Source organism: Aythya fuligula, chromosome 1, assembly GCF_009819795.1.
Source record: "Aythya fuligula isolate bAytFul2 chromosome 1, bAytFul2.pri, whole genome shotgun sequence".
In the NCBI taxonomy this organism is placed as follows: domain Eukaryota; kingdom Metazoa; phylum Chordata; class Aves; order Anseriformes; family Anatidae; genus Aythya; species Aythya fuligula.
The window spans coordinates 196742116-196766103 of NC_045559.1; the positions used below are offsets into that span (position 1 = coordinate 196742116).

At 42.6% G+C, this 23988-nt stretch overlaps 1 protein-coding gene across 7 annotated transcripts in view; it reads right to left on the bottom strand.

Annotated features, from left to right (window-relative positions):
- FAT3 (FAT atypical cadherin 3) overlaps nt 1–23988 on the bottom strand; it is a 418888-nt gene that overhangs the window by 305277 nt on the left and 89623 nt on the right. For all 7 annotated transcript variants that reach the window (XM_032196191.1, XM_032196182.1, XM_032196148.1 and 4 more), the window contains exon 2: nt 18573–21884. In XM_032196191.1, coding sequence (XP_032052082.1) covers nt 18573–21867 — 3295 coding nt within the window. In that variant the 5' untranslated portion in view covers nt 21868–21884. The remainder of the gene's footprint in view (nt 1–18572; nt 21885–23988) is intronic.

The following is a 23988-nucleotide window of genomic DNA, read 5'->3' on the forward strand; positions in this document are numbered from 1 at the left end:
ATGATCACACAAGTAATGTGCACCCAGATCAGAAAAAAAAATAAAAAAATAAATGAAGTTTTCTAGCTTCCTAGCACACTTCTGACTCCATGGACACTCCATGGTGCAGCAACCAGGGCCAGCATCTAGGAAAAATGAGCCGTGCTGTTGCGGGAACCCTCCACTTACAGAGGTGAAGCCCATCCCAGCCACTGCTGTGCCAAATGGGGACTAAGCTCACTGAAACACTGAGCCTTACCAAGTTCAAACACTAACTCTGATCCAGGAATGTGCAAAATTAGGCGCGAAGGAAAGCAGGAGGGCACTGGCATTCTTGTGGATTACCACCACCCGTCCAGAAACACAGCTGGATTTTCAAACCTAGCAGAAATATTCAGGAAATCTGACTTTTGGTGGCACTGGTGCTCCTTTGTTGCACGGAGAACAGCAGTGACACAATAAGGCTGAGGTTGATAAAAGAAAGATGAGACTCTGGGTTCGTGCAAGGCAAGACCCTTTCAGGGGAAGCCACCACTCCATCTGCCACTCCTGCGAAGAAAAGCCAGCAGTTATTAGGAGAAGCAAGAAAGAGATCAATGGAAGAGACAATTCAAGGGTCTGGCAGCAATTCAACAGGAAGATTTATTGGTCGTGTTTTGTGAGTAAAGGCAGAGGATGTCCTCATCTCTCAGCACTGGCCCCTATGTACAAGTAAAGACTTAAGGATCACACAAAAGGAAGAGGAGAAACAAACAGCAGCTGTGAAGACAGGAGGAGATGGTGTGGGAAAGAGAAATCATCCTCAGGGAGGACATCTTCTTGTCGGGGATGTAAATTGAAGGCTGGCCTTTACTTCTGCCCCATGCCCGCTCACTTCCTTAGCCAGAAAGAAGTTGGTGCTGGGGAATTGAGGAGAAGGTGGGCTCAGCAGCACGGGGCAGTCCTGGGACCAGCTCACTGGATTTGAACATTGGCAGTAGTGGTCTGGATCTACAAAGGAATTAAAAAGCCTAAACTACAGTGAAGCAAGGCTCTTAAACATAAAAAAAAGTGATCGCAAGCTGATTGCAGGCCAACCTTTCTTCCCACCTTCTCCCTGGGCCTCAGCCTTCCGTCTACACAACAGGACAACTTTGCCTTCATTTGAAGACTGAAACATTAAATTTATAAAAGGCTGAGTTCAGAAAAGGGTAAAGCTAATCCCATTCTAAGACACTCAGAGAAGAGATTTAAATCCCACTGGCTTCATTGGGTTAGCAGCATTTAGCTGTATCGGCCCCAAGCTGGTGGCAGGGACAATAAGCAAACCTGTGACAGATAGGCAGGTGGAGGGGACACGTACCAGCATATGCATGAATTCGCTACAGAAGGCTTTGAAAGGCAACAAGAGAATTAAAAAATGGGAGAAAGCTTTCTAGTTAATTGAAGATTAAGAAGAAGTAGAAATGGAAAGTGTAACACAGCTGAAGGTATGAGAGGTTCACAGCAGAAGGAAGGAGATTACTTAATATTCTTACAAAATAAAATTAATTCCTTTTAATCTTTTTATACACATTGTAAACAAGATCTCTCTATCCCATGAAAATTACCTTCTAAAGACTGGGTAAATACATTAACTAATCCTAAAATCCCAGAAATCCCAGTTTAATTTTTTCTTTTTTTGAAGAAAACAAAAGCCAAGCAGGGAAGAGCTCTGTAAACAGTTTTGACCTTCAGAGAGCCTGACACTCCTCTTATTTATTCCAAAAATGAAATGCTGCTAAGGGAAGAAAAAAAAAAAAAAAAAAAAGGTCATTTAAATGGAAATGGCTGCACCTCATTTGCAGTAAGCAAGAGAATGAACCCTAAACATTTGCAATATTACAGAAAACCCACAGAGCAGATAACTGGTACCAGCAGCAAGAAGTGAGGTGGAAGATAAAACTCTTCCTTCTCTTTTGGGGAAAACGCTTTTAAAACCAGCCTAGAACAATCCAACAAGACATGGCAAAGGAAATAATTTTGACGGCGGCTCCGAGTTTACTACAGACAATTACTTAATTGCTACTATTCATGTTTCTGTCTGCAAAATATCGTAATTCCTGTTGCTACAAAGCAGACCCACACTTGTGCCCTGGGTAAAGCAGCAGCACCCCGTGCCATCTGGCTGCAGACCCAGAGGGTGCTCGTATGCACATTTTGGGGGTGCTGTGTGCACAATTCACAGGTGCTCTATGCAAATTTGGGGTGGACCCAGCCACCCTCAGGGCCCAGCAGTGTCACAGCTTGAGCCCCCTGGCTGGGGACGCACAGCACAGCCCAACCCCATGCTGCTCCCAACCACGGCCACAACACAGCCCTCTGAATTGTCTCATTTTACTTTCATGGAGTGTTTCTTCAGAGCGGAATATCCCAATGAATAATAGAAATACATTATACTCTTTCTTTGTAAATGTAATCAAGCATTTGAAGGGAGAGTTAAAACATGGCCATGCAGTGTAGTAATCTAAAGCTGCTCAGCCACACTGTGTGTAGGAAAGTAGAAAGGGAAATTAATAGCCATTAAGAAGTTTTATAGTTTTGGTTCCCACTGTCTGCAGTGGGGAAAATGAAAATCAAGACAGCAAAATGTGAGATTTAAAAATACAGGCAATATCATAATGCAAAAAAAAAATACTTAGGATAATACAAGGGACATAGTGTATGTTTCACTTTGGTCTAAACATGCAAGATAGTCTGTGAAATGAGCAGGAATGTTACTTATAGCCCAAATAATTCCTATTCCACCCTAACAACAAAATCAGAGTCCCATCACGTTCAGCGATACACAAATCTAAATTAACACCATAACATAAATGCTCATTCCTCTTGGAGCTGCTTCATGAGAGCAGAGCTTTCAGTCCGCTACTTACTGTCCAGCTCCCATTCAAGAGAGAAGCCATCTAAATAAATAGCTAGACGTGAAAACGTTGATGTGTCCCAGGGCGAGCAGCTCCGCAGGCAAATCGCAGGGAGGTTACGGGATGCAGACGTTGCTGATGATGAGAAACATGGTCTGGAGGATTTCGAATTGAAGTTTCAGGACAATAAAACTCAGATTCAGCAGCTGCTGCTGTGGTATAACAACTGGCAAGACGGTCCTTTTTTTTTCTATTTTTTCTTCTTCTGTGATACTGTACATTTTGCTGCCATGACAACTGAACATTTTTTGCCCATCTGTATGGTGACAGAGTAGATATATACATCTGTTCATGAATCTTGTTTTTAAAAGACAGATAATATTTTCCCAACTTTTGTATGTTTTTAAACGTCTCTTCGGAATGAAGCAGAATATTGCAGCTTCTCAAAAACAGTGGTCCATAAATCACACTGCCCAGGCAGTGCATTGCCCAGGAGACACTCCAGCATCACTCATCGCCACCACAAATGAAAAAGTCGAACAGAGGCTGGTGACAAGGACCAGGAAACATTACCCTGAGCACACATCCCCTATCCTTGCTGCCTTTGCCTATCACCATTAGCAATATAACTACTGGCTGATTAGAAACACAAAGCCATTTTCACAGAAAAAAAAACCCACACAATATATGAATGATTAGGGACAGGGAAAGGTATTTTACTGCTGTGTAGTTTAATAATTCTTTACAATATTTGTAAGGTCTTCCATCCCAAGGCTTCCACATCTCTAGAACACATAATTCAATAAATAAATTAACTTCAGTGACATCGAGCGACTCAACCAAGGCTGTAGCATCAATAATCTTTGTGTTTGCCTTGTCCCTAGGCACTTATATTAAATCAAAACTCCTTTTTTGCACTACCAAGTCCCACAGCCAGGCCAGGTTGTGAGACTGGGACATGAGCTTATTTCCAACCATATAAGCAACAGATCCTTGAAATCTTTTTAAAAAAATGTCCAGCCCTGTGCTGTAAGTACAACTTAGTGAAAAATTGGGGGGGGGGGGGGGGGGGGGGGGATAATTCTGGAGTTAAAAGCACTGCAACCTGGAAATAACAGTTTTGATGAAGAATACCTTGAAATTTAGATTGACCAGGAAAAGAAAAACTAAAATGAAACAAAAAGCAAAACAAAACAAAACAAAAATCCAACAAAGCAAACAAACAAATAAAAAAATCCAACAAAACCAGAGAAGGGCAAGCATCGCATGTAAGAAAGGAGTAAGAAAGGAGTAGTTTGCAGATCTGACCACAGAGCTCAGACTTGACATCTCTGCACTGGTTCCCACTCCCCATGTGACAGAAGTCGATACCTTTATCAAAACAGAGCCCCCTCCAGAAGGGAATAGCAGAGCTGTTCCTTAAAAGAACTTCTACAGTAGTTCTATGTGGTCTTCTAATGCCACATAACATAGAAGAAGTTTTGGCAAGGTCCTGAAACTACGTTAGACTTGTCACTTCAGCACATTTTCAAGCCAAACCATCCCGTGCTGCAGGCACCACTAATCTGCTCCCCTTTCTTCTGCGTGCTGCCCTCACATCGCCTGGCCCGAAGCCCAGCCACGGGACTGAGCTGCTCAGATGAATTCCTGTCACCTCTCTGGTGAGCCTTAAGCTGTATTTAAAACAAGGACACAGCGGCAGGGTTCTTTATTGACACGGCAATTACTAGAAGAAAGCAACACCTAAGGTTAGCTGGTAGCTGCCGAAACTATTTATTAATGTAAATCAAGAGAGAAATGGAGCTCCGGGCGTGCGTCGCCCTCACCTACAGCCATCCCGCTGTGCTCTGCTCACGCTGCACACTTCAGAGCACAGCACAGGGCAGAGGCAGCACTTTTGGGGGCTTGGTTTCCATCCCATGGGGTCTGGAAATGCATTTGGGGTGGTGGCGAGCGGCCACAGAAGCCTCCATGTCCCTCCACAATCTGGGACAGAACCCACCACAAAACCTCCCCTTCTGATTAGCAGTGGAGCCTGATCACACTCCATAATTAATTTACCATACCCCAAGTCCTCATTAACTAATTTACCCTATCACAGAAAGTGCTGTCTGCCCCGTAACACCCAAGCAGCAAGAGAAGCACAGTCAATGAACAGCAGCGAGGGTTTGTTTGTCTCACTTGATACTGAAATTAATTTTCCATTTTGTTTTTGCCGTGCATTGCATCGAGACATGTTTCAGGGTATCATTCACCCCCAGAAGGCTGAAAGGAAAGATTGGGCAGCCTGGCTGTGGCTGTTGGGTACGCCCAGTGCAGTCAATGCAACATTTTTACAGTTAATTATTTGGAATAAATGTACTAGCTTAAATAGATCACCGAGACGCTATAGTTTTCCTTGGAGATTAGAATGGAAAAGACGTGAATCCTGAAGGGGGTTGTGCTCTAACACCCTCCAACTTCAAATACCAAGTGACTGCATTTACGCATGGCCGCTGCAATGCATTTTGATATGTGTTTCCATCAAAATCATTCATAGCATTTTAAAGCCATTAATCATGCGAGCATCACAACTGGCACAAAAATGCCTTTGACAATGTGATGATCATTAGGCTTATTGTACAGACAGGTAAAGCGAGGCATGAAAAGGTTAGTCACGCTGCCAGAGGGATTTTGTATCTCTGTAACATACAGTAAGCAGCTTTACCCATCCGATAGCTGTTCTTGCTTGTGATACCAGCTCAAAGCTCAGGGGCCCATGCCATAAACACCACTTAGCAAACAACCATCCTATTCAGCTTAAAACACTAATCTCCATTTTAGCACACATCCTTCTTGCTCTGTCACAGCTGCTCCTTCCACGCCAAAGCCTGGACAAGGCAGCAGCTGATATGTTTGATGAGGGAACCGACCCTCTCACTTTTCTCTCCAAAAGATGAGGTCTTCCCTGATTGCTTTCTTGAAGGGGCTCAGCAAGCGGCTCACGAAACAGCAGAGCCCTGCAGGGAGGTGGCAGGAAGCAGGAGTCAGGATCGTGCCTTTATCATGGTCAGAACAGATACGTGCCAGGTTGAAGGGAGCTGGGAATCACAGCCTTATTTTATTGCAAAGACGGGATTCTGCAACAGTGATTCAACTTAATCCAGAACAAGCTGCTTGCTCTGTCTGGATGTGGCCTTCGGGGACCACGCTGCGGAAGACAGCATCTTCCTGGAACAAGCTGACCCGAGGAAAGGGATCACAGCTCCTCTGGCAGAAGTTCCCAATCCCTCCAGGGACTTTCCAGGACAGCCTAAACCCTCTTGACAAGGTGGACTGGATTATAACTGGCAGTACAAAGCAGCACGGCTTCCCTTGCTCTGACCACACGGTTAATTCTGACCACGTTCAATGTCTAGACAGAGCTTCTAACCAGTATCAGAGGAGTTTTAATTTGTGGGTATGGACAAAGAGAAACAGATTTTCTGAGAATTAGATGGATTTTATCTTTGCCAGTGACAGATTAATGTTCATTATGAAAGACTAAGCAATTAAGGGAAATCCCCATGAAATAGCTGAAACATATGCAAAAAGTTTCCAACACTGGTGTGTTTACATGAAGGCAACAAAAACCCTTCTGTGCTCTTAACAATATAACAGTACAGCACTTGGCATTTCAGGAGTGACTACAGCCTGCGACCTCTACCAGTAGAAGGCTTTTTTACTTCCAGCATCAACAAATTAAAACTTCATGATTTGCAATTCAGATCTTGCCTTCCATGTTCAGAAGGAAGCAGCAATGATTTTGACAATAAATAGAGGGGGAACAAACTCCAGAATCAGACGTCCTAAATTCATTAGGTCACATTTATTAAACAGATTTTGCCATTTACCCCTTGGACAGCACAGCTAAATGCCAGTCCTCTTCCTTCCTCTCCAAATGTCACTGTGGGCGCACGCTTCCTTTCTGATTATTTTCCCTTTCTGTAGAAGGATGCTGTGCACCTCAGAAGCTGCTTGCTGCCCACACTGAGCCACACACTGCTGAAATGAAGATATCTTGTTAAAGGCAGAGCCACACCAGGATGCAAAGGAGCTGCACGCTCGTAAAAAGCACTCGATCTCATTAGCAAATGGCTGGTGTAACCGCTCATCACAGAGATGAGGACACATCATCAATTTGCTCTGCGTGTAGGTACCGAAGGCGCAGAACGCACTTCTCCGTCCCTGGTGCTGCAGGAAGAGAAATAACACATTAAAAGTTTGTGAGGCTTCTAATGGAAGCCCTATCGGTATTTCGCGTGGGATGAATTTGCCATCCAGCAGCTCTACAAAGGGTTTCCTTGACTGGGAAGATGAGGCGGGTGTCTCTGAAGAGCAGCGATGAGCTGACCGCCGCTGGGAAAGGTTAAAGCGAGAGACATGGCCATGGCTCCAGGAAGGAGCCCACAGACACTCACTGCACTGAGTGCCTGCCAGAAGCATCGGCCCCAAAGCCCGGCCCCAAAGCCCAGCTGAGGTCTCACCCAGAGCCCCTGAGGCTGCCAGCAGCTCTGAGAGCCTGGGGGGCTCCTGCCATCCCCTGACCAGGGCTAGCTACTGGTGCTTGTGGTTACCAGTGCTCTCCCCCAGTGCAAAATATAGGCTTATAGTCCCAGAGGAAGCTGCGTTAATCACTGACTTGGACTGCGATCTGTTATCACCTAAGAGTTACTGCCTAATGATAATTAGGCGAGGTTAACATAAAAAACCCTCAGATAGCCAATGAAAAGTAGCACAGCACAACACGGTTCTTCCTTACACAGCATCTCAAGAAGAAATAATACCAGATGATCTGGAAGGTCTCTTCCAACCTTAATGATTCTATGATGCTAACAAAATCTGGTCCTCTTAAAACCAGCTCCAAGATCCTGTGTAGCAGAAGATGGGTGGTCTTGTATAGAGAGACATACTGCAGTCAGAAGAATCCATCCCACTGTATGTTCTGGCCAAGTATAGGTTCGTAACAAAGATGTTGAACACCTGAAGTTCCAGCTGTTTTTAATGAATTTCTACATTGTCCCGCTTCCCCCTCAAAAAAATCAAACTATTAACTTATCTACACCTCTCACACCCTATCACTAAAATGGGAAACTACACAAACATCACACATCAAAGAGCTTCCTTCATTAAAATGTGAAAAATAATTTGTGTACTTTAGATGAAAGGTATTTGGGGACTGTGAAGTATCCTTGCAAATTTAATTAAATCCCATAGTTATTCATAAAAAATAAAGCTTTTTGGGAAAAAAAAAAAAAAAAGTTATTAAAATTTTAACTGATTCACAGTTAGGATTTTTTTTTTCATTTTGCAAAATGTCACCTTATAAAGTGAGCCAGTGGTGAGAAGCAAAACTATTTTTAATGAGCTGTGTGTGAAGTTACATTTCCAGGACATGAATCTTCAGTAAAACTTTCAAATGAAATAGGAGGAAAAATCCCCAAATAAACAGGCATACCATTCATTATGGGCTGCAATGATCTACAAGTCAGAAACGAATCTGCTAATGTACATTTCGACAAAACTGAAAAACCAAATGCTTCAATAGCGAAAAAAAAGAAAAGGACCAACCTAGCCCTCACATTGTGGAAACAGATGGCTATTTAAAACCACATACATTCAGATTACTCTCAGGCCAAAGTAAACACTTCTTAATAATTGGTCCTCACATTACTTAGAGCAGTTAGGTTGAAAGTTGTTCCTTACAGTCGCTAGGATGATTATCCATCAGCGTTGGTCACATGGCACACAGGGCACAGGCACCCACGTTTCGCTCTGGACAGAGGTTGTGTTTCTGCCTCTAACACAACCCAGAAAAAACTCCTGTTAGTTCACCCTTGTGTCTCCCCACCCCACTGAGCCCAGCACCCAGATCCTTTTGGGTAAGTGACCCCTGCATGGTCCTCGCTACAAATCCCTGTCCCTTGTATTGCTTGTTGCAACCTCCTCGTCAGCATCCACCTCTTGTGCTGGGCCCCACTCCTGCCATCTCAGCACAGTGAGCACGAGGAGTCCCATCCTTTGTGCTCGTTATCTTCTGAAGGGGAAGCTCAAGTTGGTAACTCAAAACTGGTATTTTTGCTGGAATAATCAGCCACCCAGCTCAGTCCAGATGCAGATCTCTGAAGCTCTGTAGCCTGGAGCTGCATACATCTCAAGTCTGTCATTTCAGGGAACTGTCAATCATACCTGTAAAATGATAACATTTTGCTCAACTATCAGTGAAAATACCATCAAAGTAACCGAAAAGCATCTTCCAAGAGAAGAAACTCCAGGGCACCTCTCTTGTGAGGTGGGTTTCTGGTCATCACCTCTAAACAGGAGGGAACAGCTGCAAAGCTGAGGCATAGCTAGCTGTGACAAAGTTTGGCTGCTACCTTCAGATCACGGCACAGACACTCAGGAGCAAACACCACCTGCAGTTGAACGGGGTGGGTCAGATGAGCTCTGCAGCCTGTGTCTGTCCCCCAGTCACGTAGACAGGATAGGCTGGAGGCTCCCACAGTCCTGTGTGCCCCCATGCTCATTTTCTTTCCACTCTTCGGAGTAGAATGGTGAAGGGAACACAGGGGGATCTGTATTGGGTTTACACGGCAAGGTTTGGTAGCAGGAGGGCTGCAGAGGTGGCTTCTGTGAGCAGCACCCAGCAGCTGCCCCATGTCAGATCAGAGCCAGCTCCAGACAGCTCCAAAAGGGACCCACTGCTGGCCAGAGCCGAGCCATGAGAGATGCTGGGTGGGCCTCTGGGAGAGCAGATTGAAGGAAGGGGAAATCTGCTGTGCTACAGCAACTGGGAGAGAGGGGTGAGAGCTGAGAGAGAAGCAGCCCTGCAGCCCCCAAGGGGAGTGCAGCAGGAGGGCAGGAGGTGCTCCAGGCACGCAGCACAAGTTCCCCTGCAGCCCATGGAGAGGCCCCTGGTGGAGCAGGCTGTCCCCCTGCAGCCCACGGGTCCCACATGGAGCAGATCTCCAATAGTTTCTCACTGCTCTAGCTTGTTACTAATAGGTAATAAATTTCGTTAATGTCCCTATGCTGAGTCTCCTTTGCCCGTGATGTTAACTGTTGAGTGATGTCCCTGTCCTTATCTCAACCCTCTAGCCCTTTTCATCATATTTTTTCCCCCTTTGAGGAGAGGAGGGGGAGTGAGAGGGTGGTTGTGGTGGAGTTCAGCTGCCCAGCTGGGTAAAACCACCACATTACCCAGGACAGCCCTGCATCTGCACACACCTCCTACTCCCACAGTTCAGCACAGAAGGGCTTGTTAAAGCCAAGAGCACCCACCTAAGACAGGCCCAGTCTGACTCCCTCAGCTTTCACCACCTCCTCAAGACTCACCTCACCTTAGCTGAGCTACATGTTCATGTCCAACCTAACTTAGATATTTAAGCAGGTGAGCAAAGGCCAGTGAGATGAGCACCACCTCATGTTATGTGGCTGACTTCACCTCCATGTCACCTACACACATGCCTGGAAGACCAGGAGCTGCAACCTGCAGACCATGCAGCTGCCACCCCGTGCTGCTGCCCTGTTCTCTGCAAAACACTGGGGGCATGGAGCCTGCAGGAGTGTCCTGAAAGCAGACACAGAAAAAGATGTGACAATCTGCTAACTGCATGTGAACATGCCTGGCAGTTTTTATTAGGTGTGGATAAAATGATCGGGTCAATGCCAATGGACAAGTCAAGTTTGAGAAACACAAAAATGCATGGGCTCAAACGCCTAATGCAAACCAACTGCAGTGAAAACTCCCCACCCACATGCACAGAGTTTGGCTTTCCCTCAGTTATTTCTTACTGGCAACACTTCAATGCTAATAAGACACCATAAGTGTATAAAATGTAATAAAGATGTTTACATTAAACAGCAGACTACAGATTAAAATAATCTGTTCCATGAGCTATAGAAGCTCATCTCTGAACATCTATTTTCAGGTAAGCCTGTATGTAAAAACAGAAAAATATCTGATAGTAGGAGTTGGCTTTTTTGTTTCTTTTTCTTTTTCTTTTTCTTTTCACCTTGCTGACAAAGACCTAACAAGTTCCAAGACTTGAGTGATGAAATTAGCCAAGCTCAGCCTTGAAGTATGACACAATTTTTAAGCAGTGAGAGCAATGAAAAATTTGGAAGAGCTTTCCAAGAAAGTGCCCAATTCACCATCACTTACGGTCCTTGAACAGAGAACAGCTTTGTACATAGCATGCTTTAAGCCAGCTTCCAAGTTAAATCCTGGAGCCTGCACATATACTGTAGTAGGGTGAGAGATATATGTACTTGTATTTTTAATTGCTCCAGTGTTACCACCTGTCTGTGCTCCAAACTAGTCCCAAAAATTCCTGACCAACTCTGTCCAGTTTTATTGCTCCCTAAAAAGTCACATAACCCGCTGCAAGGGTCAGGTTGGAGGATACATCCTCAGTATTACTGGCCACTAGAGAATCCTCTTTCTTGGACTTGTTTCAGGAAAGGATCAGGCAGTGCAGCAAAGTGGTTCCATGTAATCTTACACACTGCTGCAACATCCATCTTCCTTCTCCTCTGCACATCCCAGGAGGACAGGACTGCTTGCATTGCCCTCAACATGCTCATCAGCTTGCAGTTTTGCATTAAAAACATCACTTCCCATGCCTACAGGCTTCCGCTTGTGCCTTGGAAGTGATAAAATGGATTTTTCCTATCAGGTGTTCAGCTGAACTGCTCAATTACCACAAATCGCTCATAAGGGAAGGTAGATCATGGTCTGAGGTGATCCCAGGATAAAGCTGGTGCTCAGACATTCAGACTGAATGGCAAATGCTGGAAGTAAATTTTCCCTCAGTCCAACTGGGGCTACTGAGTGGCTTGGTCCCATGGCTGACTCTTGGGTATGAGCTTGACGCAGGAGCACCTGGTTGTAATTTAATGGACTGTGATGCACAGGATAATGCAGGAGTCACTTCTGGATTGAAATACTAGGGGACAGAATAACAGAACACAGCAATGTAAAATAGTCTTGAAAACAAATCTCAGGAATGATAAAGGTGACAGCTAGGAGGAAATACAAACAGTGTATTTCTTTATTAAATAAATTAAGAGATTGAAAAGAAATGTCCTATCATCAGGAGCCTCCTGAATAACAAAGGAGGTTCTCTAAACATTTTTCAAAGAAGGGACAACACGCAAATAACAGCTAACTATAAAAATTGTACATCATGAGCTGTTTTATGCAGTACAAAGCCAAGAGAGTTGAACAGCTTGAATGGAACAATTCTGCATGGCTGGTCTCACTTAGGAAACTTTCAAAATATGTCAGAATGATATTAAGGACTCTTTAAAGTAAATATTTTTGTAAGCTGATGCATTGTTTTAGGGTTCGTGTTATTAAATAAAATCTTAACAAATTCATTCCAGTGAAACCAAGACAGGCCTTGTTTCTTTACTAATTTACAGCTACGAATTATAAATACACGGACACGGAATTTATCAAAAAAACTTGTTTCTCCACCACAACTAATTTTAAAGAAAAAGAAAAATGCGAACAATTACTTTCCCAAAATTGGAAATCATAAATGAAGGAAAGATTGCCCTATTAAAAGCTGCCAGAGATAACACAGAGTAATGATAACACGTTACGGCAGACTCCAAAATAGCTGTTCCCAGGAATGCTTTATTCATGCCTGACACAGATAGAGGGTGACAGATCAGAGTTTGGCCAGAGCTGAGCTGCGTGATCCATCTGGCGTGCTCCGCCCCAGAGGGGACCACGCAGGAGAGCCGTCGTGGCCAGGCTGAGCGCCAGCAGCTTGGTCCTGGGTGACCCCTGAGAGCATCCTCCTCTCCCGAGGCAGCACCCACCAACACCACTGGCACTGCTCTGGTGTCTGGCCTGAGGTTACTCTGAAAACTTTGTTTTTGGAAGCCTAGGCTACTTAAACGGCTCAGAACTACTTGCTCTGGGCAATGAAATTTTCCTACTCTCACCAAGAAAATGAATGATGTCTGTAACACTCACTCCTCAAAACTCTGCAGTGAATTCAAGTCTATGGTGAGTCTTCACAGATTTATCCACTAGCTCTTACATACTTTCATAAAATTAAACAAGCAGGGGGAGGAAAAAAAAAACAGCACATTTCACAAAGCATTTTCATTTTTACTTGATGTTGTTTCAAGGAAGCGCTAGTAATGGTCTCACATAAATGTTTATCAGACCACTCAAATTGTAATAAATGAAAGTATCCTTCAACTTGCATACACAATAACCAAAAACTATTTTAGAAGACAGCAACAAGATGCAAGGAATCTGAAGCAATAAATTTATTCCCTTCTGCCAGACAGTTTTAACGGTGCGAGCAGGTCTGTTTTATTATAAACTGTATCTTCTGGTGTTTCTTGTTTCCATTATTAGTCATTTGAAGCCATTATTAGGGCTTTCCAACACCAACTGGCTTCTTTTTCAACTCCCAGCAACAGTCTGTCAGTAATTTCAATCACTCCTGAGGCACCTTAAAAGGTCTCAGAACAGAACATCAGACCGCTGTACTTGGCACCGTAAATCAATCCATGGACTTTGTAATAATTTGAAATCCACCTCCACTTAACATGGTCTTTAAGATTTCAGTGCTGTGAAAGACAGGCTTGGCTTATTCATTTGAATTGTTCAGGGCTGAAAACACCTAAAGATAACAAGTTATCAGGGTCATCTCCAGCTTGTGTTCTTATTAGAGGGGCTCTGCAGGGGTGGAAATCTGTGCCATCTAATGCCAAAATTTAAACTCTCAACAAAAATCAAGGGACTCAAACTCCAGAATAACCTCAGAAAAGGAGGCTAGTAGGTTTTGAGTGTTAAGTCCACACTTCTGGGCTTTGCAAGAACATCAAAGATCCCATAAGCATTTCGCTAACAGCACTATTGTGTCTCCATATTCTATTTCAGTGCAACTTAAGATGTTTTGATGCTTTTGTGAGAAGCTGCAAAAGACTGACTGCTTCAGCTTTTCCACCTATGCAGTGGGGTTAGTCATTCTTTGCATCCTGGGGCACCATCACAACAACTCCTGTCAAGCCTGTAGAAGTGTCTGCAGCAGCAGATGCTGAGTGTGTCTAGTCTCTGCTCCTCCAGAACTCAGTTCATTCCCCTTCTATTAGCAGTACATCCACGGGTAAAGTTGGGGTAAATATAGAAACACTTCTAGTGCCAGGCTGTTACATCAACTGCTCAAAGAGTAGAAACACATGCCAGACTGAAAAGTGGAGCTGGAGTCAAAAACACTGCTGTTTGGTGAAACCACAAATCATGAAAAAATGAGAAGGAAGACGTCAGCATTTAGGCTAGAACTGATCTCATCTAAGTCAACCTTTTGAGAAGTCAGGAGATCTCACTAGCTGTCGAAGTTCCTGTTGCAGCCAGCACAGCAGCACAGCTGGATGGCAATTAGTCACCCAAGGTAGGTGGTATCATACATGTATGGCCATGTGCGCTTGCTGGAGTCACCACAAGCTCCTGAGACAGCAAAAATACACCACTTTTGCTGTGGTATCAGCACTGCAACCATGTATACACCAGAGCGGAGAAAATCCAGGATTTTAAGTGAGTAAGGGACTTCTGACAGAGACCACTTCCAAAAGACCAGTTGTATCTGTTAGAGCTCTTGCTAGGATGAAAACTCAGAGCATGCTGCCATCCCCCTAAAAACTGTTTATTTTATATTCCAACACTCTAGAAATAAAGACAGTTTTTACACAACTCTTTTCTAAAGAACTGCAATTAGCAGACTGGTGAGGAGCATGGAGAAATACACCAGGTGACGAGGGGTACTAGAGATGAAGAAATGTCTCCATCTTCTCCATAGCCCAAAAGCTGCATAAGGGGAAGCTTACCACCCATTTCAGCAAGTGAGATCAAAGCATCGGAGTTTAATGTCTTTCTGTAGATGGAAAAGAGGGTGGGATGCTCCTGTCCAGTGCATTTTCAGAGCACGACTAATCTAATTTATTTTTTACTACAGTGTAATATGAATAATTTCTCCATCAACTGTTTTTCTCTGTCAATTATAAGGAAATCCTGCAGTGACTACCTCTGACTGTGCATGAGCACATTTCATCATGTAGATTACATCTCAGGAGTCCAGAGAAAGGGAGAGATGTAAAGAAAAGTGGTTCTGAATGGAAGACAGAAGGAAAAAGAGAATCCATAAATGGCAAAATCACGTTACATCTCTCAGTGCGGGGTTCTTAAATGGCAAGCTTGTGACATTTATACCAGCAGTCAATAAACAGACCAATGAAGAAAGAAAATCAATGAGTTTGAACTGCACACATAGGCTGGTGACAAACTGAATGTCCATTGAGGCAGGCATCAACAAACAGAGTTCTCAATTTAAAAAAATAACCACTTTTTTCCTTCTAGAAAAGTCTTAAACCAGTTGTTTGTTTGTCCGTTAATGGTTGTTTGGTTCTTTGTTTGTTTGTTTTTTTAGGGGGTGTTGTTTTTATGCCAAGAATCATGAGTTGTGTTGTAAACCCAAGAAACATCTAGTGTGATGGCTAAGGTGCTAGTGTGAAAGTAGGGATGGAGTTGGAGGAGGTCTGAATCTACTGCCTTCTACAGCAGGAGAGTTTCTATTGATTTAGAGATTTGCACTGGCTTCATCTCCTGGTAAGAGAAGTTACAGTAAACCCAGAGAAACAAATTAAGTAGTAATTCAAGAGGCTGTGGGACCAAATATATGTAAAATTCAACTTCATCAAATACTTCTAGCTGGCAAGTGCTCACTATGCTTCTGGTTACTACCATCTGTGAACTGGAGTACCTAACAGTGAATGCTGCCATGCAACGTCAATCCTCAACAGTGGTCCTCCATGACACAAAACAAAGGGACACACTGCAGGAAGAAAATCCCCAGCCCAACCCTACGACTCATCTCATATCAAAAATGGCAACAGCATCAAGATTTGCACATATACCCTTTGCAGAGAGATCCACCTTGGCCAATATGGAGAGACTCCAGGCCTGCAGACCACACAGACCACTGCTCAGACCTGAATGCAGAGGACCTGTTGTGGCACCTGCACCAGCAGTCAGCTCAAGCTCTGGAGAATTAGATGCACCTACATGCATCTGTATGTACCTGTAAAGGAATGAGAACAATGCCAAGAAGCACGTGGCAGCAGGGCACAGTGAGCATGCACTATGCAGGTCAGATCCTCCTTGGGTATCTCCATACCCTCTTCCCCTCCTCAGTACAGACGTGCCCCAAGGAGCACAGGCACAGCTCACTCAGCACACGGGGTGACACCATTACGATTGAATATTGTGAAAGAACAAAAATAATGCACCCAAGCAGAAATATGCTGAAAGCACAGACTTGCTTGGAGTCCAGCCTGCTCACATCAGGATGAATTTGGCCCAGTTTATATCCTAATGATTATAATGGATACTGCAGTCTTCTTTTCATTAAGGCAGCAGCCAAAAATATTGATTTGTTGTACTTCATGCTCCTGCTTACCTTCACAAATTTCGTGAGAGACGGCGTATAAGCCAATAGAGTCGGTCAGTTTAAAAGTGACAAATTAACTGCACTGAAAGTAAATAAACAGCCATCTCTTTGTAAATTAATTCAATATGCGACTTGAGCTCTTTTCTACAGCTAGATAGCTGATTCATCATTCAGCAGTGTTTAAGTTGCCACCAGTTCAATAGCAGACTATTAATGTTTTGTCCTATTTGACACAGCAGGTCAAATTTGGCACTCAAGTTACAACAGCACAACAACAGTGGGGTAATACCTGAACCCCAAATCCTGCTCTCCATGCATCCCTGGCCCAGTTGTGCACCCAAGCGTTCTTCAAGTTGGTTTTGAGATGACTTAAGATGTATCAAACAGCTGGGGAAAATATACAAGAAGAATCTAAAGATATCTTGAACTACTGGATTATGAAATATCTCCTGGAATGGCTTTGTGAGACAGCACGGGCAACAGGGTTGGCTCTTCAAAATACTCTTGAAAGAGCAAAAGACAAAGATATGCAACTTTTAAAACTCTGTTTTATTGTGGTGTGATTTTTTTTTCTTTTAATAACTTAGTTTCTTTCTAGAATTGAAATCAAGTACATTTAATGTGTAATATCAAGTATGACTCACACTCATCTCAGAACATGATCCATGTTTTTCTGAAGAGGGGCCCTAACTCGGTGCGAGCTATTACCCTTAATAGTCTAGACACACGGCAATAACTTAGGTTAATTTATTAATGAACAACACACATACTAATTTATCCTCCTGGAAGCTTGTTCCCTAACAATTCCTTTCAGTTCACTAAGTATTGAATCCCAAGATTTTCAGAACAAGGCTGAAGCATTTAGACCAAACTCCCATTGCTTCAAAAGGAACCCTTTTATCTGAAGTCCATGCTACTCAATAAAGTAGGCTAACATTTTTAAATGCCGGAGCTTAAAATTGAAAATCATGTTCAACCGCCTAAATAATGTTGCCCAAGTTCATTCAACTGCTATTAACACTGTAGGATATGTGAGTTCTTAACATTTCTAGAAATTTGAGTAGGTGCCCTCTTGACTTCTGACACTCAAGTTTAATGTTTCTCGACACAAGGTTTTGACTGTCATCTGTGCACAGCTGCAGCACAGAGACTACAACACAAATAGAATAAAAATATTTTCAACTGCTTATGTTCAGACGAGATCCACAGCATTTGTAATGTCGTCTGTTTTTCATAATGTTCAGTTTAGAAAGTTGACATTTGATTAAACAGTTTGAATTTGCCAAAACATACATTTTAATCTTATGCTTTAATACCACATTCTCAATTAAAAGCTTCAGAAAAAAAGACATACAAAGTCTGCTTAAACCACAGTAAGCCCACAGACCCAACATATTTAATATAATTTTTAAACTGTTGACTAATATTTTCTAATGTCTTCACTTCTTCTAGTACCACAGCTGCACCATTACTCCCAACAGCTATCAGACATATAAACAGCCAGATCATTAGCCGTGTTTTACTAGATAGCCTTTTATACTTGGTGTTTTCCACATTTTCCAACAGGGTGTGGTAAAAGTGAAGATTAACATCTTCAAAACCTTCACTCTGTTAATACTACTGCCACCAAGGAAAAGTCAGCACAGGCTGAGTGCATCTTTCCCTGTATTCGTACCCTTCACAAGCACGCCTACGCTGATGAAGACAGCATGCTACAAGAAAGCATATTATACAGAATGGCACATCATTCCAGATTGCTGACTCCCATGAAAAATTACTCCCAGCAACAAGGACAAGACCAAAAATAAGTTTTAGGATGAAATAATTCATATTTCCTGCCCCTCACTTCCTTCCATTGGGTTTAACACTGCATTCAAGGCCATGAGTGTTATGACTCTGTGGAGGTGACCTGAGTAATTTACAACGATCAACAGATAATACAGTGACTGCAAGAGAGTCATTACGCACCTATCACTGCTTCTTAAATGGAGTCATCACATAGCAGCTGAAAAGCCATGTGCATTATTTCACTCTCATGGAGTAATGAATGCAACCAGGTAATTAAATCATGTCATCACTGTGCCTGGAAAATCCTTATTTGTAATTTTATCTTGCCTGTTATGAAGAATCAAACTTCTTGTAATGTGCAGAAAATAATTATGCCTAGGTTTCTCTTTTGCAAGAACCTCCATGAAAGGCAAAGGAAATTAGAAATGAAACTCACCTGTTTCTTCATCTATGCTGAATCTCCCCAGCCCACTGCCGTCCCTGATGGAATACTGGATCTCTCCATCCCTTCCAGAGTCCTCGTCTCGAGCAACAACTTGCAAAACACTTGTACCAATACGCGAGTTTTCCTTTACAGATCCAATGACAGCAAAGTCAGGAAAATAGGGGGTATAGAGATTTTCGTTAACATCCACTACTTCAACTTCCACAAAAGAAACAGAAGAGAGAGAAACCGGGCGCCCCTTGTCCTTTGCGCGCACCGTCAGGTTGTAGAACTGCTGCTTCTCATAATCGAGCTCTTTGCTCAAGCGGATAGCACCGCTTGCTTTGTCTATCTCGAATCGCCCGTTGTAATCGTTCACCAGAGAGTAACGGACTTGACCTCCCAAGCCGAGATCTGGATCATGAGTTTCCAACCAAGCTATGACAGTGCCAACTGGCAGGTCCTCAAGGACCTTCACATTGTAGCTGGATGGTATAAAGGCTGGAGAACAATCATTGACATCGTCTAAGAAAACCTTCAGAGGCACAACAGAAAACTGCTGATGGCCACTGTCTGCTTTGTCCCTAGCCTCAATTTTTAGTGTGTAGTTTGCTTTTGTTTCCCGGTCTAGCTGATCGGCCACGTACACCACTCCCGTGGAACTGTTGATGGCAAATTGCTGGGTGTCCGTAAGCACCGAGTAAGCCACCTCCCCATTGGATCCTAGGTCTTTATCTCTGGCTTCTACTTGGATAATCTCTGTACCAAGACTTGTACTTTCTAAAATGTTAACTGAGTAACTGTCCTGTAAAAAAACAGGCTTGTTATCGTTTGCGTCCTCTACAGTGACAGTCAATAGTCTCCATGCAGATTTCTGTGGATTACCTAAATCATAAATTGTAATATTAAGGAGATAGAGCTCTGTTTTTTCACGGTCCAAGGGCATAAGAACTTTAAGTACCCCTGTTTCCATGTCAATGTTGAAACAACTATCTCCGTTACCATCAGAAATTGTATAGACTACTTTTCCATTAAAGCCTGAGTCTGCATCATAGGCTTTTATCCTTAGGATGGTGGCACCAACTGGCAGATCCTCTGAAACCATCACATCAGTAGGGAAGGTTTTGTCAAAATGTGGTGCCTGTCTGTTCACTGAATAAAAATCAAGAAAACCGTCTTCCAAATTCAGCTTCACATTTGCTTTTGCCTTTTTGAGCAATTTTTCTGCTAGCTTCTGAGCAACTCTAGTCTCTCTACAGCTAAAGGTCTTTGAAGACACTTTCCCATGAACTACCGAAATATTAACAAACATAGCATCAGCAAAGTTCTCTCCATCAGTGGCTGTTATCTTAAGGCCAAAATTGCTGTTCTTTATGCCAGAAGTAATTAGAGATTTTTTAAGTTGCAGGACACCAGAGTCAGGATTTAAATAAAAAATGCCAAGCTCATTTCCAGAGATTATTTTGTACTTTACAAGCTCTAACTCATCTATGTCTATAGCAGAAACAGCAGTAATGTGACCACCAACGGGAAAGTCAGATGAAATCACTCCCTGACATGCCACTTTTTCAAAGAGGGGCTTGTTATCGTTGACATTGCCAATGTATATGGTGACATTCACCTCGCTTTCATGGCGGTAAGGAGAACCCCAGTCAGAAGCCCTCACAATGAACCTGTAGCTTTCTGGTGAGGACTCAAAATCCAGTTCTTCAGATGTGCTGATGATACCTGTAAACTGGTTTATTATAAATGGTAGCGAGTTCAGACTGGCAATGCTGTATGTTATGTATCCATTTTCTCCCCTGTCTTTATCGACTGCTGAAACTGCCAAAACGCTATAGCCCACAGGGACACTTTCATTGACAAACGAGCTGTACGAAGGCTGCTGGAACTCCGGAGTGTGATCGTTGGCATCTTCTATCCTGACAGTAACCTGTGCTTTTAAATCACCACCTTTGTTTGTATATACTTCTAATTCGTAGAGGTCCTTCTCTATGATTTTCAAAGGACGAGCGGTAGTAATAAGGCCTGTGTTGGGATTGATCTTAAAATAATCAGCATCCTCACTAGGAGATAATCTATATTCCACACCCAGTGGCTCAGGCGTAAGCTTAATTACTGCAACCACCACACCTGGAGGTGAAAATTCATTGATCGAAACATCATAAGTTTCTTTTTCAAACTTTATGGGTATACTTTCTTTTTTGGGACTAGCAATGTGGACCAATTTGACCGCAGAAAATTTCTGAGGAGATCCTTTGTCCTTTGCTTGGAGAGTTAGGTTATAACCATACGGGAAACTGTCCCAGTCAATAGGCTTTCTTTCCTTTATTTTGTACTCATTCATCCATTTACCTTCTTTAGTCAGAAAGAACTGTTCTAGCGGATCTCCTGCCACAATTGAAACAGATTCAATTTCTCCATTGGCTCCTTCATCTAGGTCATCAATGTTAACAACTGCATAGGTAGGCTCCTTGTCTGATGGAAAGGGAATATGCGTTACTACATTTATCGTTGGAGCATGTTCATTTATACGTTCAATGTGAACATAAAGCTTGGCCGTACTGCTTACACCGTTGTTTCCATAAAGCTTCATCCCACGGTCCACAGCCAGAATCTCAAGGTCATATCTGTTTTTCTCATCATAGTTTAGCCGGCCACTTAAGGAGATAACACCACTCGTAGGATGTACTGAGAACAGATCAACTTTGTTTTTGAAATAATAATAAAATTCACCGTTGGACCCAATATCCGCATCTGTTGCGGTCACCTGTGCAATGCTAGTCCTTAAAGGAGTGCTTTCCGCTATTGTGACAGAGTATGTGGTTGGTGAAAACAAAGGTCTTAAGTCATTCATGTCCAAGACCTGGATGTTCACTTTTGTCCACGCTTCTAAGTCCTCACCTCTGACGGACCCTTTCACTATCAATAAATAGTTGTCCTGAATTTCTCTGTTTAATATAGCAGAATTCCCACCTTTAGTCCTTATTCTTAGGAAACAAAAGTCAGCAATGATGACTTCCTCTGCTTTAAAAAAGCCCTCATCGTCGCCAGATACTATCCTGTATTTGATATCCCAAGAAAGGTCGGCCAAGGTAATGCCCATTCTTGTTTGACTGTTGACATAGGTCCTGGCTGCCGAATTTTCGTACACGGTAGCATTGTAAGTGGAATGTGTGAAGTGAAAGCCAAGTGGTGCAGTTCCACGAACTACCTGGCAAAGGGAGGCCAGGAGCTTGACAATCAGAAGGGCAAGGCAAGACGGAGGTGGCCGTGTGCCTGACCAGAGGCCCATATTCACCTCCATCACATCTTTCTTTCACCCTGTGACAGAGAGAGAAAAAGTGAGATAGTTAATCAAGAGATAAAAAAGGTACTGGAAAAAGCATTATTTCAATATTACTTACTAAATTTGTACCTGAAAATAAAATATACAAAATAACTAGTTACTACATATTTAATAAAACAGAAAGGGAGAACACTACACACAAAAAAGCAATAGTTTTGCATTCTTTTTTTACATGTGATAACATATATACATAACCACACATATATACATATGTATACACACATGCTCATACTTTTTTAATATAAAAAAACGCTATGGTCCCAACCGCATCTGTATGTACATGTGCACAATACAAAATAATAATCACAGTAAAAAAAAAAAAAAAAAACACATTTGGGTAAAAAATATATGGATAATTCACACTGAAATTGTTATTTTTATTTAACAGTAGTTGCAACTAAGTCTAAACTTGTTCATTTTTAGAGCATATTGGAAGACTCCTTTTCAGTCCCAGCCTTTGGGGATGAGACAGGATTTTCATTATCTATGTAGCATTGTGATAGTCAAATTCCCGATAGTTATCAGGTTTAATATGGACAGTTAAGAAAGATCAGATGGTTAGTGAAATTTGAGCCACCAAGAAAAAGCAGTACATAAAAATCACCAGCCAACCATTACTGCAATTACAGGTGCCTACAGTAAAATCAAAATAAAGGTAGAATTATGGCTATTTAAATGCAATCACATACACATACCCAGATAGTGAGAACAGACAAAATACAATGAAGAAAATAAAACTACTCGATAAAGTTCTCATATAAAGAGTCAGGTTAGTAAATGTCACAGCTAAGATCAGACTTAACTCTGCCCTTTTATATGTACTACAATGCATCTGTAATTATGATCACTGCTATCCATCAAGTACATGTGGTAACACACAGTAAATAAGGACACAGATGAGCATTTTTGAACACTGATGAACACTGAACACATTCAGTAAATGCTCCATTATTTATTTATATCACTCCCATCTTAACCTAAGAAAGGTAAAGACCTTCTCCAGTCTGCTGCCTGTCCTGCTGCAGAACGACCATCCTGGCTAGCAAGAGCATGAAGACATTCTTAATTGGATAGAGTCAAATCCACCTTGCACCAAATTTCACTCCAGCAGCTCCAAGCAGAATCTGGCTACAAATAAAGCACGTGGCTCCATCGCCAGCAGTCTTAATCCACAGGTGGTTCCATTTCAGCCACCTCAAAGTAGCAAAAGCCCTTCCAGCGAGAGCCCTTCATTGATTGCAAAAGGCTCATTTTAAGTATTGAAATGCAATTAGTTAGCAGCCATTTGAGGAAGATATGGAGATCCTCCATACAGTCCCATTGTGCATTAGTCCCACTGCCTCACTTCATATATCTGAATTTCCAGGTTAAACGGAGACAGGGTTAGCGGAGCCACTGGCTTGAGACTGCTGGAGGGTGCTGCAGCAGCTGTGCGCCAGGCTGCTGCTGATTGCTTTCCACAGAAGGAATGGAAAGGAAAGGAGCCCGAGGAAACTAGTCAGATGCTTAAAGTGAGGCAGTGTGAAAAAGCTTCTTTGTTACAAAGTACGTTCACCACTACTCATGAAAATCTTAAAAATCAATTGTAAAAGGCAATTATTAAAAGACCCACCGCACACATACATTGTTCTCATTGTCATTTAAAAGCTGCTTGAAAATGCAGTTTTCTTCAAGCTAGAATATAGAGTGGATAGGAAAAGTTGTCGATAATGACAGGAGTTAATTTGAATTTCCAACATGATTTCAGCATCCCCTAGGAGGTTTATAAATTGCAGACAAGTTTTGGAATATGAATTCGTGTTAGTTATCACTTCCAATATAACTGAATGACTACTGCATTTTTAAGTACTAATGACAATCAATTTATTGCACTGATGTTATAATGTTCACACAAAACACTTAACTTCCTGATCCCACAGTCTATATCCCATTGCTTAACACGTTAATCAGTTTGATCAGTTCTCCCAAGTATTTGTCAAGGCACCCATCTTTCAATACACTTATTTTCACATACAGCCTCCCCCAACCCCCCCATGTTTCTGATTTATTTTCCATTACACCAACAAAAAAGGGAACTGT